Here is an 18,713-nt window from a genome sequence, read left to right on the forward strand (position 1 = left end):
GTTTTTATTCCGTCTCCCGACAACGATATTAGAAAATGAAATATAAACAAGTATCAGATTCCAAATTTCGAAGTTTGAAGTTTTCAAGTAGCATCACATGGTCAGTTAGTCCAAACGATTATAACACAGACACTTGTTTTGTCGCTATTGTATATAACTCATTCTAATATGACGTGCTTCTTTCGCTTTGTAAACAACACCGTGATAAAATTCTCGATATATCTATACTTAGCGCAGACTCCAAGATGTACATAAATGGCTGTTTAAATATGCCTCCCACGTAAATCCACATGTATCGTAACCTATGTGTAAACGGTTGTGGATTTCGCTGTGTCAACAATTACAATTGAATAAAAACCCTACAGAACATTTATTCTGATTCTGACGCATAACAAAAAGAATTTACACATTTAGAGAACGGAAAAATGGACAAAAACAAATTAAATTAAAATTCCGCGAAATTTCAGTAATGATTTTGGCGCATTAACGTCATTTCAAAACATGACGTCATACGAATGAAAACGTCAAAGCTGAAGGTTTTTCTATTGCGTTTACCTTCTAAACTCGGATACAATTACATTAAAATAAAGTATTGAGGTAGGTGTTGCTTGTTTTCTGTTCTATTGCATTATTCGCACATTTACTAATTTCAGCAAGTCAACATGGCGGCTCCTTGTTTACAACATGTCAACAGTGAATTTAACGGTAGCTTACGATAAAAAAATGTAAATCTAAAATTGCAAATGTTGGGTTTACTGAGAAGTAAAAAAAGTAATCACATTTTTTTTTCTGGCGGTTAGTTAAGAAATCATTCATGCAGGTTTATTAGATTTGTTTTACATTTATCGAACAGTGGGTAAAATAGAACAGCCACACACACGGTATACCCATCATCGCTTCAGTTTTTTAATGATCGTATTTGTCCTATTAGAATCGAAATAATTCATGGAAGCCATAGATTTGTTGTAAATTTACACATGGCCTGGGCCGTGATATTCGTTAATTTTATCCCTCGCTAACGCTCAGGATAAAATTCGAATATCACGGCCCAGGCCATGTGTAAATTTCCAACAAATCTATGGCTTCCATGAATTATTTCTTAATTAGTACATTTATATAAATTTATGATGTGCCACTGCAGAGAAAAATAAATAAATAATTAATTAAAAAAAAAAAAAAAATTATTTAATTATTTTAATTAACCCTTATAAAACCTTAACTATCTATTTTGTGAACCTTCCAGTATCTTTATTAAAGACCCCTAACAAATGTTGAATATCTTCTATGTGATGTTTGTAATTTTCATTTTCTGTTGTTGCTCATAATACTTCAACTTCTACCATATAGTGACCGCCTTCAACAAATTGAAGATTATGTCACAGGAGGAAACTTACAACAAGACATAGATTGAAAAAATGTACAAGTTTTTTTTTTAAAATACGAAAAATTAAAAATATAAAATGTTTTGTATAATAAAGTAAGATGTTGTAATTAATATTGATGCTTTGAGATTGAAGATTTGAAAGAGTCTACTGAAGTGCAATTTACAATGTTATCTGGTAGTTTGTTCCAGTCGGTAATAGTTCTTGGAAAATATGATTCTTTTCTGTACTGTGTTTTGCAGGATGGAATTTGGAAGCTGTTCGAATTAGAATGTCTTGTTTTTTTGAGGAATTAATTTATTATTTTTAGGAATTGCAACCTTTTCGTGTTCAATTTTGTAAAGCATTACCAATCTGGAGTCTTTTCTTCTGTCAGAGAGACTGCGCCATTCAAGATGTTGTAACATGTTACCAACGCTTGAGGTGTTTCTGTATTTGTTGGTAACAAAACGGGCAGCCCTCCTTTGAACTTTTTCAATGCTATCTATGTCTTGTTGTAAGTATGGATCCCAAACAGAGCAAGCATACTCTAGTGATGGTCTTACTAGGGACTTATATGCTTGCTCTTTAATGGATGTTGAACTTATGTTCAGGTTCCTCCTTAGAAAGCCTAGTGTGCTATTAGCTTTCTTGCATATGTTGTTAATATGCACATCCCATTTAAGGTTGGAACTGATGGTGACCCCCAGATATTTTGCTGTTGTTACATGTTCTAATGAATGATTGTGTAATGTGTAGTCAAATGTGATTGGTTTTTTATACGACCGCAAATTTTGAAAAAATTTTCGTCGTATATTGCTATCACGTTGGCGTCTGCGTCGTCGTCGTCGTCGTCGTCGTCGTCGTCCGGCGTCCGAATACTTTTAGTTTTCGCACTCTAACTTTAGTAAAAGTGAATAGAAATCTATGAAATTTTAACGCAAGGTTTATGACCATAAAAGGAAGGTTGGTATTGATTTTGGGAGTTTTGGTCCCAACATTTTAGGAATAAGGGGCCAAAAAGGGCTCAAATAAGCATTTTCTTGGTTTTCGCACCATAACTTTAGTTTAAGTTAATAGAAATCTATGAAATTTTGACACAAGGTTTATGACCACAAAAGAAAGATTGGGATTGATTTTGGGAGTTTTGGTTTTAATAGTTTAGGAATAAGGGGCCAATAAAGGGCCCAAATAAGCATTTTTCTTGGTTTTTGCACAATAACCTTAGGTTAAGTAAATGGAAATCTATGAAATTTAAACACAATGTTTATGACCACAAAAGGAAGGTTGGTATTTATTTTGGGAGTTTAGGACCCAACAGATTAGGAATTAGGGGCCAAAAAGGGACCCAAATAAGCATTTTTCTTGGTTTTCGCACTATAATGTTAGTATAAGTAAATACAAATCTATGAAATTTAAACACAAGGCTTATGACCATAAAAGGAAGGTTGGTATTGATTTTGGGAGTTTTGGTCCCAACAGTTTAGGAAAAAGGGGCCCAAAGGGTCCAAAATTAAACTTTGTTTGATTTCATCAAAATTGAATAATTGGGGTTCTTTGATATGCCGAATCTAACTGTATATGTAGATTCTCAACTTTTGGTCCCGTTTTCAAATTGGTCTACATTAAGGTCCAAAGGGTCCAAAATTAAACTTAGTTTGATTTTGACAAAAAATGAATCGGTTGGGTTCTTTGATATGTTGAATCTAAAAATGTACTTAGATTCTTGATTATTGAAGTTTTTTTGGTCCAGTTTTCAAATTGGTCTACATTAAGGTCCAAAGGGTCCAAAATTAAACTTTGTTTGATTTCATCAAAAATTGAATCCTTGGGGTTCTTTGATATGCCAAATCTAACTGTGTATGTAGATTCTTCATTTTTGGTCCTGTTTTCAAATTTCAAATTCTACATTAAAGTCCAAAGGGTCCAAAATTAAACTAAGTTTGATTTTAACAAAAATTGAATTCTTGGGCCTCTTTGATATGCTGAATCTAAACATGTACTTAGATTTTTGATTATGGGCCCAGTTTTCAAGTTGGTCCAAATCAGGATCTAAAATTATTATATTAAGTATTGTGCAATAGCAAGTCTTTTCAATTGCACAGTATTGTGCAATGGCAAGAAATATCTAATTGCACAATATTGTGAAATAGCAAATTTTTTTTTAATTAGAGTTATCTTTCTTTGTCCAGAATAGTAAGCAAGAAATATCCTATTTGTGCAATAGCAAGAATTTTTTTTAATTGGAGTTATCTTTCTTTGTCCAGAATCAACTTAAATCTTTGTTATATACAATATACAATGTATATACACTTTTTACTACCAACTGATAAATTTAAATAATCTTTACCATTCAGTGATAACAAGCAGTTTTTTTACATCTTAATATTTTATGATGTATTTAAATGAGTAGTTATTGTTGCAAACTCCATTAGAAATTTGAATTGATATCAGTTTTGAAAAAGGGAAACGGGGATGTGAAAAAAAAGGGGGGGGGGGTTAAATTTTTCTCATTTCAGATTTCATAAATAAAAAGAAAATTTCTTCAAACATTTTTTTGAGAGGATTAATATTCAACAGCATAGTGATTTGCTCAAAGGCAAAAAAAACCTTTTAAGTTCATTAGACCACATTCATTCTGTGTCAGAAACCTATGCTGTGTCAACTATTTAATTTTAGATTTAAAAAGTTTGAAGAAGAAATCTTTAATTGATTTGTAAAATCTTGGCATTTGTTTTGTGTAAAAAAAACCCATGTAATGTCAAAAATTTGATCACAATCCAAATTCAGAGCTGTATCATGCTTGAATGTTTTGTCCATACTTGCCCCAACTGTTCAGGGTTCGACCTCTGCGGTCGTATAAAGCTGCGCCCTGCGGAGCACCTGGTTATTTCTGGTGACTGAAATTACATTACACTTATCTGGGTGGAATGCCATTTTCCAAGTAGTTTCCCACGATGCAAGTTTGTCTAGATCTTTTTGTAAAGTTAATGCATCGGAGTTTGATTTTATTGCCAAATAAACTATTGTGTCGTCTGCAAATAAACGTACTGTAGATGTTAGACCAGATGGAATGTCATTAATATAGTACAAGAAGAGACTTGGTCCAAGAACTGACCCCTGTGGAACCCCTGACTCAACTGCAACATACTCAGATTTTTCCCCCTCTAGAACTACTGCCTGTTTGCGATTGCTTAGAAAATTTTGTATCCAGTAATTTAATTCCCCCTGTATCCCGTAATGATGAAGCTTATTAGTTAAAAAAGAATGTGAAACCTTATCGAATGCTTTAGAAAAATCCATGACCAAAATATCTGTTTGTTTACCGTTTTCCATGTTTAGTGAGACATCGTCTATAAATTCCAGTAGTTGTGTTTCGACCTCTGCGAAATCCATGCTGAAGGGGATATAAAATGTTGTGATTATCTGCATGGTTCATGATGTGTTTAACTACGATATGTTCTAAAAGTTTGCAACAAATACATGTGAGTGATATAGGACGGTAGTTTTCAGGGTTATATTTTTGGCCTTTTTTGTAAACAGGAGAGACATGGGCAGTTTTCCAGTCATCTGGAACAATGCCTGTTTTAATTGACTTCTCAAAGATAATAGTAAGTATGGGTGCAATTTCATGTGAAAGTTCTTTTAAAAATCTTGGTTTAATTTCATCGGGTCCTGCTGCTTTGTTCGGATTTAAGTTATGTAAGAGTTTTTGTATACCTTCTGTTTTAATTATTAATTTTGATATGGGTGGAAAAGGAGTATTCTGTGGCATATTACACTGTTTGACAAATTCTGTATGAGAAATATTAGATGCTGGTGTGAATACAGACTGGAATTGTGCATTAAGTGCCCCAGCTTTTTGTAGTGGATCAGTTAGGAGTTTGCCATCTTGTTTGATTTCAGTAATCCCACTATAATCAGTTTTTTTATGTTTAATGTAGGTCCAAAATTTTTTCATAGTGCCAAAATTTGTTTCATCTTGTGGTGGTAATATGATGCTTTCAATGTATTCCCAGTATGATTTTCGTATACTTTTTTGCACCTGGTGTTTAACCTCTTTGTATTTTTTAGCAATTGATGCATTCCCAGATTTTTTTGATTTTTTATAGAGTCTATCTCTTTTTCTAATGAGCCGTTTTGTTTCCATTGTGACCCATGGGTGACTGTCCTTTATTTTTGCTGTTTTATGTGGGATGTGATCTTTCACTGCTTTTGTTATTGTTGTTTTAAAACAGTTCCACATTTCATTTACACAAAGATGTTGCTGATTTTCAGAGAGATGTTTATATAAGGTGTTAATTTCTTGTTTAATTGTGCCCCAGTTTGCTTTTTTGTATAATGGAATTATTCTTGGCTTTTGTTTAGGTTTTGATGGAGCTATTGTAAATTCTGCAAATACAATATCATGATCAGATAGGCCAGGGATAACTTCAACACGCTGTACTTGGTTTGGTAAGTTTGTAATTATCAGATCAAGAATATTGTCTTTACGTGTAGGGACATCAACAATTTGTGTGAGACATGTGTCGTCAAGTGAGTTGCCAAAGAAGTAATGAAGGTGTGGGTAAGACGTGTTCGGTTTTAATGATTTGTTGTTCCAATCCCAACCTGGGAGATTAAAGTCTCCCCCTATGATAAGTGTAGAATTTTTTATTTGTGTGGCTTTTCTTATCATGAAGTCAAAATTTTTGAGACTAGTTTCGTCAGATGTTTTTGGGTGGTAGAAAGAGCTTAAGTACAATGTTTTTGAACCAACAATGTCTACTTTTGCCCAGACCATTTCTGTTTTGTCTGGGGGTGCAAGTTCATATACCTCAGAGCTAATAAGTTCTTTTTTATAGCTATAAGAACACCACCCCCTTCTTTGTCTGTTTCTGTTTTCTTTCTGTCATTTCTGTACAATTTAAAATTGTCAGGGAATATTTCAACATCTTTTATTTTAGGGTTTAGCCAAGTTTCTGTGCCAAATATTATGTCAGGCTTTGTGCTGTCAATGATGTTATTTACTAGGTGTTGCTTGTTTTTAATTGACTGGAAGTTAATATTGAGTACTCTCAAAGGCTTATTAAAGGATGACACCCGAGTTTTTTTACGTATGGGTGTAGATGCATGAAGAGGCTTGATGTTTTAATACTTCTGATTCAAGTGTTGGTTTCGATGTTATGAAGTAGAGTGCAGAGCGGAGTTTCTCTCTAGCTTCTTCATAATTTTCACAATACAGTAGATAATGGTCAACTGCAAATAAAACAAGGCATGCAGCATGCCATCTTCACTAGCCAAGGGTTACGATCAACTCCCGTTCTCTCCCGTGGCTAGCGAAGATGGCAGCATGCAAAATAAATAATAAAAAGCAGCACAGTCGTCATATACAAATCTTAATGCTCTCTCTTGTATTTTTCTCTCTCATGACTACAAATATGCCAAGCCAAAGGGCAAAAATTAAAATTACTCAAAATAAAAGTATGCAAAATTGTAAGTTTATTTAATCTGTTTACAAATTATCCACTGAACTTGACACTACCTCATAATACTTGCAGATTTTATCGTCAGACATACATGTACTGTTCCCAGTTAAGACCAAACAGCATATATATGCAGATGCAGATCCAGAGGCGGATTTAGAGGGGGGCCCAGGGGGCCCAGGGGGCCCGGCCCCCCCCCTTTTTGGGAAAAAAAATGGTTGCTTATATAGGGAATCATTGAAGCGTGACTGGAGCGGGCCCCCTCTAAGGTCAGTCAGTGGGCCCCCACTTATCAAAATTTCTAGATCCGCCACTGAGATCTAAGATGTTATATAAATGGGCCTAGGGTGCCAAACTAAATGTATGCAATGTTTTGAGTAAGAAATTATGTAAAAAATTATATGCATTAACAATAGAGTCCCCCTCCCTCCCAACCCCCCTAAAAAAATAAAATGGATAAATCAGCCTCTGAGACATGTGAGTTTACATTTTGTAGCTTTGTTAATGCACATTATCTAGATTAACAGGATGGTAACAAAAAGTTCTATAATGAATTTTTTTTCTTCTTTGTGTAAAAAAAATATTTCAGAGTCCCATTTGGCATTTCTAGCATTTCACAGCTAGATTCCGATATAATAAAGTGTCTAAATTACAATGTAGTTGTATTGAGATAACTAGGATAATTGGTACTGCAAAAACTTTAAGTTGCTTATGAGGTTTTTAAAAAAAGAACACAAATTATACATGTTACATTTGATTGATTTATGATTACAATTTTAATTATTTTATTTAGTTGAAAGAACTATTATGAAGATATATATCATATAAAAAAAGAAGATGTGGTATGATTGCAAATGAGACAACTCTCCACAAAAGACCAAAATGATGCAGAAATTAACAACTATTATAAGGTCACTGTACTGCCTTCAACAATGAGCAAAGCCCATACCACATAGTCAGCTATAAAAGGCCCTGAAATGACAATGTAAAACAATTCAAACAAGAAAACTAACAGCCTTAATTATGAACAAAATAATGAATGAAAAACAAATATGTAACACATTTATAAACAAACGATCATGTACATCTGGTTCCCTGTATCATGCCCAAACAAATGACAAAGAAAGAACACATTTTTATGGAAGCTTTAGAAAATGTTAGATTTTGATATTTATTGGAAAATACTTAGTTACATTTTGTACGTACATGACTTACATTCTTTAATTTTTATAAAAATTGCATTATTTATTAATCAATATCAAAATTTTCACAAAATTTTTAGAGAATTCCAAAATAAGGGACCCTCTATTTTGTCAAAATGGTCACAAATTTTAGAGAATTACAAAATAAGGGACCCTCTATTTTGTCAAAATAAAAATAGACATGTTTAATGTTGCATTTTGACAAATAAAGAACAATCATGATGAGTGAATCGCACATAGATCATGTAGGTAAAGAAAAAAGAGCATTGAAGTTTAAAATAGAAAAGATATTAGAGAAATGTGATTACCATGATGAATACACAACTACTACAAGGTTGCCTGACAAAATGATTTCTTGTTTTTTTTTCCAGGTATTTATCACTACCATGAACATTTGAAAAGGAATACACGTTAGTTACTGCAACAAGATTTTGATGTCATTTTTTATCCAAACAAGGTGACTCTGTGCGGTTAACAAGGTGTATGCCTTTAAATTATATTGATGCTTAAATCATAGATTTGAGTGCGTAATCAAAGCAAAGATCTTAAGAAATAAAAATGGGAGATGATAATATAAGAAACAGGTTATCACAAACAAAACAGACTAAACTTAAAGAAATCTGGACAAGACAAAACTTGACATTATCAGGTTCAAATACTGGACAAGACACTGATAAGAAAACAACCGGAATAAATTTAACATTGTACAAAAGAAAAATGTCTGCTCCAGCTGGGACGAAAAAAGTATTAAAGTCGTCTGCTGTGGAGTCGAAGGATCGGTTGACAGAAAATGGATCTGAAACAGATTCATTGACAATAAAGGGAAATAACTGTTACAGTGGTATGACAAAATTTGAAACTCCTAATATTGTTGTTGTTAAAAGGAATATTGAAGATAGTCATGATAGTAGTGAAAAGCAATTGCAAAAATCTTGCAGCAATTCCAATTTGAATATGCTCCAATGTGCCCTATGTACATTGTCATTTGACAATCCCTCTGTTTATATTCATCATGTTGTATCCCATAGCAAAACATCTACAGATTACAAACAGAATCCTGAAGGTGTGAATAAGAGAAAGAGTTTTTTTGTCTGCAGATTGTGTGATAAGAAATTTGCAAATCGTGATTTTGCACGAGGCCATATCTCACATTTTTTGCAGAACCCTGATCATGCACATGAACAGTTATCAAATTTTTTAACAAAAGAATTTGAAGATTTTGCTGATAATTTTATCTTTCCAGTTTCTATTGGAAGTCTAAAGAATATCACTGTGGACTCAAAGATAAATAAACCAGTAATTTACTATTGTGCCAAGTGTGAGACAAATTTCAACAGTAAGAGTGATCTCTTGGGCCATGTGAAAAACTGTATAATAAACAAGTTAAAATTCAATTGCTCAAAGTGTGATATTTATTTTGAAACAAATGACCTTTTGGAGCAACATATACAAGATGGTCATAACGAAAGTGAGACACTTCAAATACCAGAATTGGTTTTTATAAAAACTGAAGACATTTCTACAGATGAGAAAATTTCAATGACAAATTATAAATGTCCAAAATGCAATGAAGTGTGTAACTCCTTACAACAATTGATCCAGCACAGAGACTCTATACATTATAAGAAAGTTGAAATCCAGGATACGGACTATGTCTGTGCTCACTGTTTATCCCCTTTTCCGTCTCAAGCATTATTATACAAGCATATACAAATCCATGATAGAGAACTAAGTGGAAAGCCATTGAAAGAAAAAAATAAAACTTCCAAATACTTTGACAAGATTGTTTATCAAGAGTCAAATGGAAAATGGAGATGTGAAGTTTGTAAGAAATCTTTCTCATCGAAGCGTAATATCTTACGACATATGACACTCCATGATGATGAGGAAAAGAAAGATCATACCTGTCCGTTCTGTCAACGTATTTTCCATTTCAAGCGATATTTACACTATCATATCATGTATATGCATGGCATGGGCCGAAAAGACAGAAAATATTCAAAGGCGACTTGTGCGAGACTAAGTAAGTAGTTTAAAGAGCTTGAAAAGACACATATAGAAATGTAGGTTTAAACATGGAGAAGTTTATAAATCGGTGATTTTAAAATGTCAATTGTGTGAGAGAACGTTCAACAAAAAACAGTCCCTAGAAAAGCATATCAGGACACATACTGGAGAAAAACCATTCAAGTGTGAACATTGTCCATATCTCAGTGCATATAATGCTAATTTGAAATTGCATAAAAAGAGAAGACATTGTGAAATACCTAAAAAAAAGGGCAGACATTTCAGATGCAATTGATTGATGGTGAATGACTCTGAAATATACTAAGCTGTACGGTACTGCTCATGTGGAATTGGTCATTTCCTCCTGTATACAGTGAAGTGAGTGGACAACTGGTCTATAAATAGCCACTAAAGTTTATATCTTTTTCTATGTTTGAATTTGTAATACAGAATGTAACATTTGCTATCTTACACAAAAATCAGATCAAGTGCACTTTTGGGTATTGTCAATTTTACCATTCTTGAGTTATGTCCGTTTATAACATTATATTCAGGGCAATGCAGAGCATCATCTGTGGTCTATGGACACATTCTCTATTGTTTAAATCAATTCTTTCTTGCAATGTTCCTTAAGGATGTTAGCTTCTCCATTTTTTGATTTTTTTTGCCAGATTTTCGGAATCCTCTGTTTTTATCCATGTATTGTCATTAAAAAAAATTGCCCACTAACCCCTACTTTTCTTTTCATAATTTTATTACATAAAGTTTAAGAAGCCATTTTTCAAAATTTTATAAAATTCTTGTTATTTTTTCATAGTTTTTGAAACAAATAAGGTGCCAATGTTAAATACATGAAAAATCTAGAGAGAATTATTTCCCGCCAAATTTTCAATGGCTTATATCTCGAAAATGAGCACACGGACCCTCCATTTTTTCCTACTTTTTGAGTTTTTTTATTAATATACTATCAATTCATATTAGTCTTTTAAAAAGCTTGTTATTTTTTAACAGAGTAGCAAACATCCTTAAGATCAATTCTTTAGTACCATGTTTAATACTTAAAATAATTTTTTTTAAGTGCTCCTTTAAAAAAGTTCTTTCATACCATGATCGATTTTACATAATGTATATAATGTATGCTCTTTAGTTGGGTTGTTGTCTCTTTGACATATTCCTCATTTTCATTCTCAATTTTATATAAATATATATATGTATATATGTCAGGTATGTATCATGTGTATATTCATGATGTAATTATAATATTTCACATGTTTCAAATGAATTGAGATTTTTGTCTTCGAAAAACACAATCAGCAACAGGGTACACATACAGTTCATTGTATATAAATTTATATTAAGAACATATACTTTTGATGTATTAGTTATTCAAATTTTAAAGTTAGATTTTTTTGACATATATAATATTCAGTTCCCCCTGTCTTGGGTCATTATATACTTATATACAAATATTTTGTTATTTCCACCTCTAGTCATTCTGGGTTTTCCAGATACAAATCAAATAATTTATCATGTTTATATTGAATGCAACCAATTTGGATACGGTAAAATATAATGGGAGAAAGATCCATACTGATTTTTAATCACTTGTTGTTTTCTTTCATGTAAATATCACCAAGTATTCTACAAATTAAAAGATAAATTTTTGTTCATATTTTAAATCATATACTCTGTGCATGCAACAGTTCGTAATCTTCAATATTAATGAAGCTGTAATTAACTGTATACCAGAAGAAGAAGAGGTCACTTATTACTTTACAGTAACATTGAACATGTTGAACATCAAAGTCAAAGATATTTAAATAGGACCAACCTATCATGATGTGCATGACAAGTGCTTTCTTGCTGTTACATTTTTCATGTCATGATTCCAAACTTACTTTGATGTACATTGTATGATCACATATATCATGTATATAAGGAGGTTATGTTTTTTTTAACATATTACATGCATGTATTTAATAGCATAAAAAAAAATCAATCTCAGACAAATCATTTTGTATTGGTTGGGGCAGGTCATTTTTTAGCTCACCAGGGCCCAAAAGGCCCCATGTGACCTTATGCCATCACTTGTTCGTCTGTAGTTGTCGTCATAAAGTATTTAAAAATTTCTCCACTGAAACTACTTGGCTAAATACCTTCAAACTTTACCTAAATGTTCCTTAGGGTATTTAATTTAAAAATTGTATCCTAAGTTTTGATCCATTGACAAACATGGCCACCAAAGCTAAAAATAGAACATAGGGGTCAAATGCAGTTTTTGGCTTATATCTCAAAAACTAAAGCTTTTAGAGCAAATCTGACATGGGTAAAAATTGTTCATTACATCTATCAACTCTGAAATTTTCAGACCAATCAAAAAACAACCTATTGTTGGGTTGCTGCCACTGAATTGGTAGTTTTAAAAAGTTTTGCAGTTTTTTGTTATTATTTTATTTTGAATATCATTATAGATACATGTAGATATAAACGGCAATCAGCAATAATGTTCAGCAAAGTAAGATCTATAAAAAAATTAATATGATCAAAATTGTCAATGTTCACCTTAAGGAGATATTGCCCTTTAAAGACAATTTTACACAATTTCTTCATCAAGTTTGCTAACATTTAAAAATCTTCTCTGACAGTGGCGGATCCAGAAATTTTCATAAGTGGGGGCCCACTCCTGTCACACTTTAGTGATTCCCTATATAAGCAACCAAATTTTTTTCTCAAAAGGGGAGGCCTGGGCCCCCCTTAATCCTCCTTTGTCTGAAATAAAGGTCTTGAGAGCCTCATGTTTGGAATACTGAGCCCTTATGTATATTTTGTAAGTGTTTACATTTTGGATATATTTTGTACATCATGTACATATTGTTTTACTACATGTATTTGCAAATACATGTAGTTAGATTTTTTTATTGGTAAGATTGATTCTTCATTTGTTTGTTTGTTTGTTTGTGTTTCATTGTTTTATTGTTTTGTTTGATTGCTTGATTGTTTTGGTTGTGTGGGGGTGATAAACTAAAAAGTAGTTAAGCTTAGTATGAATAGTTCAGCTATATTTTCTTTATTATGATTATCAGGTTTTTGTGAGTTACATGTAACACAATAAAGTACAGTAAGGGTATTATTATTTAGATTCACAAATGAAACATACTTTAAATCATCTAAAATATTTATTTTATGAAATGATGAATATATATTTGTATTACCAAACTAGTCAAGAAATTTGATTTTATTAGAATTACACAAGCTGCATACACCATCTTTTTTACCTGGACAATGGGAGATAACTCAAAATTTATTTAAAGTAAATTGAAAAAGTATGCTTTTTGGAAAATGATGCATCATGTTTAAAATAAAGCAATGTTTTTAATTCTAATTACAAGTGTTCTTAAGCATGAGTATTCTATGAGCAGTACTTTCAAATCTTAGTTAAATTCATCTCTCTGAAAGGGTCAATATTTGTTAATCATGTTAATGATGAAAAATGATGTCTGCCATTTAAGTAACTGTAAAATTCAGAAATTGTGTGCATATTATATTGCAATTTTGAGAAAGAAAAAAATGCTAGATAAAAGCACAAGTTTTTATTTGCAAAACATAAATATATATTATAGATATATATATAAAATGCTGTTGAAATTACAAAAAAAAAAACATTGAAAAAATTTCGCAATTTTACAGTAATTATAGTTTTCAATGGTTTCATATTAAATTCTAAATCAAATGAACTAGCTGGTAACAAAATGGTAATGAGTTATATTTAAATATTTTGGCAAAGTTGGGCTAGTCGAGCAATATTCACTCAGTGGGTTATTTTTGTTAAAGGGAATTGTATTTTCAGCATTTAATAAAATGTCATTTGTAAAATATTTTTTTAAACGTTTTTATAAATTGTTCATGTATTTTTTTGTTAAATGTTTTCAGCATCTATGTTGAGTACATTTTTTGTAATAATGATATATACTGAGCCAAAAAAGTTTAGCAACAAAAACATGAAATTTTATTTTATTACAAAATTGTAACAACATATGATTTTAATAATAAAAAAATAAAATTATGACATGTCAGAAGCAACATGAATGTTTATCACTCACATTCATTAGGATTTTCTTGGTATGGAGCTGGGGATGGTCAAAATGCGAAAATGAGTATAGTGTTATTCATAATCAATTTCTCGGCCATGCCCTAAGTGCATCAATGAAGGATTGGCAGGCACACCAGCAGCTGCTCGTAATCAATGCACTACTCTTATGGCCGGAAAAAACTTGTCACGTGTTGACGTAAAGCGAAAGTAGCGCTCCTCCCTTGACGATAGTTTTTTTTGGTTTACGACATATTGACCTATCCTGTGCCGTTGCAATTTGTCGATATCTGTTTGTTAGTCTCTAAACTGTTAACTTATGCACATTAAATCGATCCACGACATCAGAAACACTCATTCTGGCATCAACCATTCCAAGAAACTTCTGACAGTCGTTTTCGGGGAGGCCTGGTTGACGCCCCATGCAATGTTTTCAAACGTTTATGTGTTTTTCTTACCAATGGTGTATTTCTTAACGTAAGTGAAAAAAATTTTGAATTTTGTTTTAAAAATTCAGGTACAGAAGGTAAAACATCAATTACACGTGCAAAGCTGAAATGGCGCGAAATCAATCATCCAGAAAAAAAGTAAGACTGTTTAAAATTACAGGTAAAACTAAGGATTATATCAATGATGTTTAAAAAAAAAAAATTCGAGAAACAACAAAAACAAAATTGAAAAAAAAGTGTTGCTAAACTTTTTGGCTCAGTATATGTTGCATTTTTACTTATTATTTTACAAGTTGATAAGTTTTGTACATAGTATGGGTTTTACGACTCTACAAATTGTTATCTTTGTAATTCCTATTGTTGATTTTATTTTATCTTAAAATTGATAGTTTATTGACTTTGAATGTGTTGTCATTTTGATTTTCACAATTGCATTTTACTATCAAAATTACAGGAAGGTGAGACAATTTATATCTGTGTGTATGGTGTATTTCTATTTAAGTGTTTCTTATCATTGATAGTTTTCAAAATAATAGGCCAAAATGCCAAATGCCAAAAGAGTGAGAGAAAAAATTGGAATTTTAAGTCTAAACTGTCTTAAGTTAAAGATTATCTGTCAAAAACAAAAAAAACAATAATTTTAAAAGCAAACTTTCATTATATTTGATTGTTCAATGTTCTAGTCAATGTCTTCGTATATTATGATTTTAGAATGATAAGTATTAAACGTGCCATGATTAACTAAAAGTATATTTTGATATTTTAGGAATCAAAATAATGGATCCCATTGAAATTAAGCCATTTAACGTTCATGGGCAATCCCTGTTAGGTATAAACATTTGTTTTAAGATTATATAATTTTTCGTATGTTTACATGGCTGCTAATGTTTTATACAATTTTTGTTATGTTTTATGTTGATACATTGTATTTGATCAAATAAATACATTTTCATTAACATAAAATATTTGTTGGTCAATGGGAACCATCTAGAACTGTTTCCTGCTATCATAACAATAAGATGTAAACTCAGATTGCCAATGAGACAAATTTCCATAGACCGAAAACAAAGATGTCAGCAATTATAGATCACTCTACAACCTTCAACAATGAGCAAAAAAACCATTCTGTATAGAAAGCTATAGAAAGCTATATTGGGGTTCAATACGTTTTCAAGATTTGTTAATAGTTATCAAAGGTACCAAGATTATAATTTAGTACACCAGACACGCGTTTCATCTACATAAGACTCATCAGTGACGCTCATATCAAAATATTTATAAAGGCAAACAATTACAAAGTTGAAGAGCATTGAGGATCCAAAACTCCAAAAAGTTGTGCCAAATACGGCTAAGGAAATCTATGCCTGGAATAAGAAAATCCTTAGTTTTTCGAAAAATTTAAACTTTTCTTAACAGGAAATTTATAAAAAAAAAATGACCACATTAATGATATTCATGTCAACACCGAAGTGTTGACTACTGGGCTGGTGATACCCTCGGGGACGAAACATCCACCAGCAGTGGCATCGACCCAGTGGTGTAAATAGTTATCAAAGGTACCAGGATTATAATTTAGTCCGCCAGACACGCGTTTCGTCTACATAAGACTCATCAGTGACGCTCATATCAAAATATTTATAAAGCCAAACAATACAAAGTTGAAGAGCATTGAGGATCCAAAATTCCAAGACAGAGGTGTATCATCCAACTATATATTAAAACAAACTTAACCCCCATTTCAGAAGGTCTAGACTAGTCAAACGAGTACAAAAACATGTAACCAAGAGATGACAGATGCAAATGCCAGATAAGAGTTACTGAAAGCTAGATATAGGAAGATGTGGTGTGAGTGCCAATGAGACAACTCTCCATCCAAATAACAATTTATAAAAGTAAACCATTATAGGTCAATGTACAGCCTTCAACACAGAGCCTTGGCGCACACCAAAAACAAAAAGCTATAAAGGGCCCCAAAATTACTAATGTAAAACCATTCAAATGGGAAAACCAACAGTCTAATCTAAATAAAAAACGAGAAATGTTTTTATTAATAAGTATGAATTTAAACTAACAAAAAAACAAGTTCTCCCAGACTAAAATGTCAATTAGCACACCTCCAAAGTATTTTGTATGTTGGCAATGAGGTTAACATCAGATGAATCCTGTCAGACAGACATGTACGACCTACAATTATTCCATTCTTCCTAAAAGTTCAACCTATTGCTTATGGTAATGTATGAAAAGAGTTCAAAACACAAACCCTACTTAATGATCAATGAACCATAAAAATGAGGTCAAAGTCTGATGATACCTGCCATGTACACATTAAAATCTTTGCATGCAGCAAATGTAATTGACTTACTGCATGTAGTATTTGAAAAACAGACACAAGCACAAAAACTTAAAATTTAACAAATGAAAATGAGGTCAAGGTCAGATGATACCAGAACCCTGCCAGAAAGACATCGTAATCTTAAGATTATTCCATGAAGCAAATTAAGCTAGCTGTTCTATTGCTATTTAAAATACCAAAACACACAAAATAACATTAACCTACAAACCATGGAAATGAGGTAAAAGTTAGGCCGTGTTCACATTGACCTAAACTCGGTGTTGTGTTAGTGTAACTCACACATAAACTAAACATAATTAAAAACCAATTGTTCAGAGAACCATTGATGGTCTTTCCACCAGTAAGGATCTTTTTTATATGAAAATATTAAAATTCGGTTTTAAATGTCAATTTTAGCGTCAAATGACAGCTTATTGGACGCTGATTCCAAAAATATATGGTTTCTATACAAAAAGATATACATAAGGGAGATCATTTTTTACTTCAGGTTTAAAAGATGTTATTTCCGGTATGTTTTGATAGTTTACTTGACACTGATTCCAAAAATAGATGGTTCTATATATTTTTACATTAAATTAGTACAAAAAATGGCTACTTCCGGTTTACAAAAGGTCACTTCCGGTTGGCTTTTTCAAGGTCACATTGCTTGCAACCTTTTGCCAAAAGTCCCATGGCTTTATCATGTATATATAAGAGGAAAAAGCAAAGGTCAAAATCTAGAACATTAAATTTACCTATGACCTTGAGCTCAATTTCAAGGTCATCAACCAAGGACCTCAAATCAAAAGATTCTAGGCCTCTACTTTATATTGTTAATGAGTTATATTACCATACAACTAATATTAGATATAAAAGGGGGCAAAACTCGCATTAAATGTTACATACTCTTTTAAGTAAAATTTACATGTTACGACATGTCGCAACTAACAATTGTGTGAAAATATTTTGTCGATATCTTGTATGATTTCTGAAAATAAGAGATAACAAGCCAAAATCAAAAATTTGAACATGACCTTGACCTTTGACCTTGACCTCATTTTCATACTTTTTGAGCAAGGGCCTGAAATCAAAAGACCCTAGGCCTCTATCACTTATGGTTTTCCAGTTACAAATTTATTTTACTTATTTCAATACAAAAGGGGAAATTACTCTCATATGGGGTCTTCGTAAAGCTTCGGTCAAAATAAAACGTAACATCCTGAGGATATAACGAGCAATTTGGAAAAATAAATTTGTCGCTTTCTTTTATGGTTGCGGAGGAGATCTGATAACAAGAAAAACAGTGTTTGGGGAGATAACTCTTACAAAGAAAAGTGTTCGGTTAATCAGGGTGAGTTTCAAAAGCGTATAGACTGTATGATCTCATATACAAAAAAACTAAGCGACATCTTTTGAAACATTTTTACACCGCATGAAAAAAATTAGGCGGAAGAAAAAAAAAATAATCAGAACAAAATCAATAGGTCTTTCCACACGAAAGGTGGAAAGACCTAATTACGTTCCCATTGATAAAACTCAATGTTTCCATGTAGTTTAAATCATGTTTTGTCTACATGCAGTCGATAGTCGATGTAGGCCTTGTTTAGGTTACGTGTACACAAAATATGATTCATAACTTTAATTTCCCAATGTATATTTAAAAAAGAAACAATTTTTAAATAAAATTGATACTTTTAACACTTATTAATAAAGTTCTTTACAGAAATATTTTTCTTAATATTTATTTGTTATAAAACACTTTACGTTGCATTATTAACCCATAAGGCAGCAACCATTTGATTTTCTGGGG

General features: G+C 32.0%; 1 protein-coding gene across 1 annotated transcript; it reads left to right on the top strand.

The window, feature by feature from the left end:
* The first annotated feature begins 17 nt into the window (after positions 1-17).
* Positions 18-10,413, top strand: LOC139488989 (zinc finger protein 132-like). The gene is made up of 2 exons (XM_071274991.1): positions 18-100; positions 8,400-10,413. The coding sequence occupies exon 2, from the start codon at positions 8,587-8,589 to the stop codon at positions 10,057-10,059; it is 1,473 nt and encodes a 490-aa protein (XP_071131092.1). The 5' UTR covers positions 18-100; positions 8,400-8,586; the 3' UTR covers positions 10,060-10,413.
* Positions 10,414-18,713: the final 8,300 nt, after the last annotated feature.

The sequence above is a fragment of the Mytilus edulis genome, chromosome 9 (assembly GCF_963676685.1).
Source record: "Mytilus edulis chromosome 9, xbMytEdul2.2, whole genome shotgun sequence".
Lineage (NCBI taxonomy): Eukaryota > Metazoa > Mollusca > Bivalvia > Mytilida > Mytilidae > Mytilus > Mytilus edulis.

Bases quoted from the DNA above. Each gene is read 5' to 3' on its own strand.
- LOC139488989 (XM_071274991.1), top strand. From the start codon at position 8,587: ATGGGAGATGATAATATAAGAAACAGGTTATCACAAACAAAACAGACT.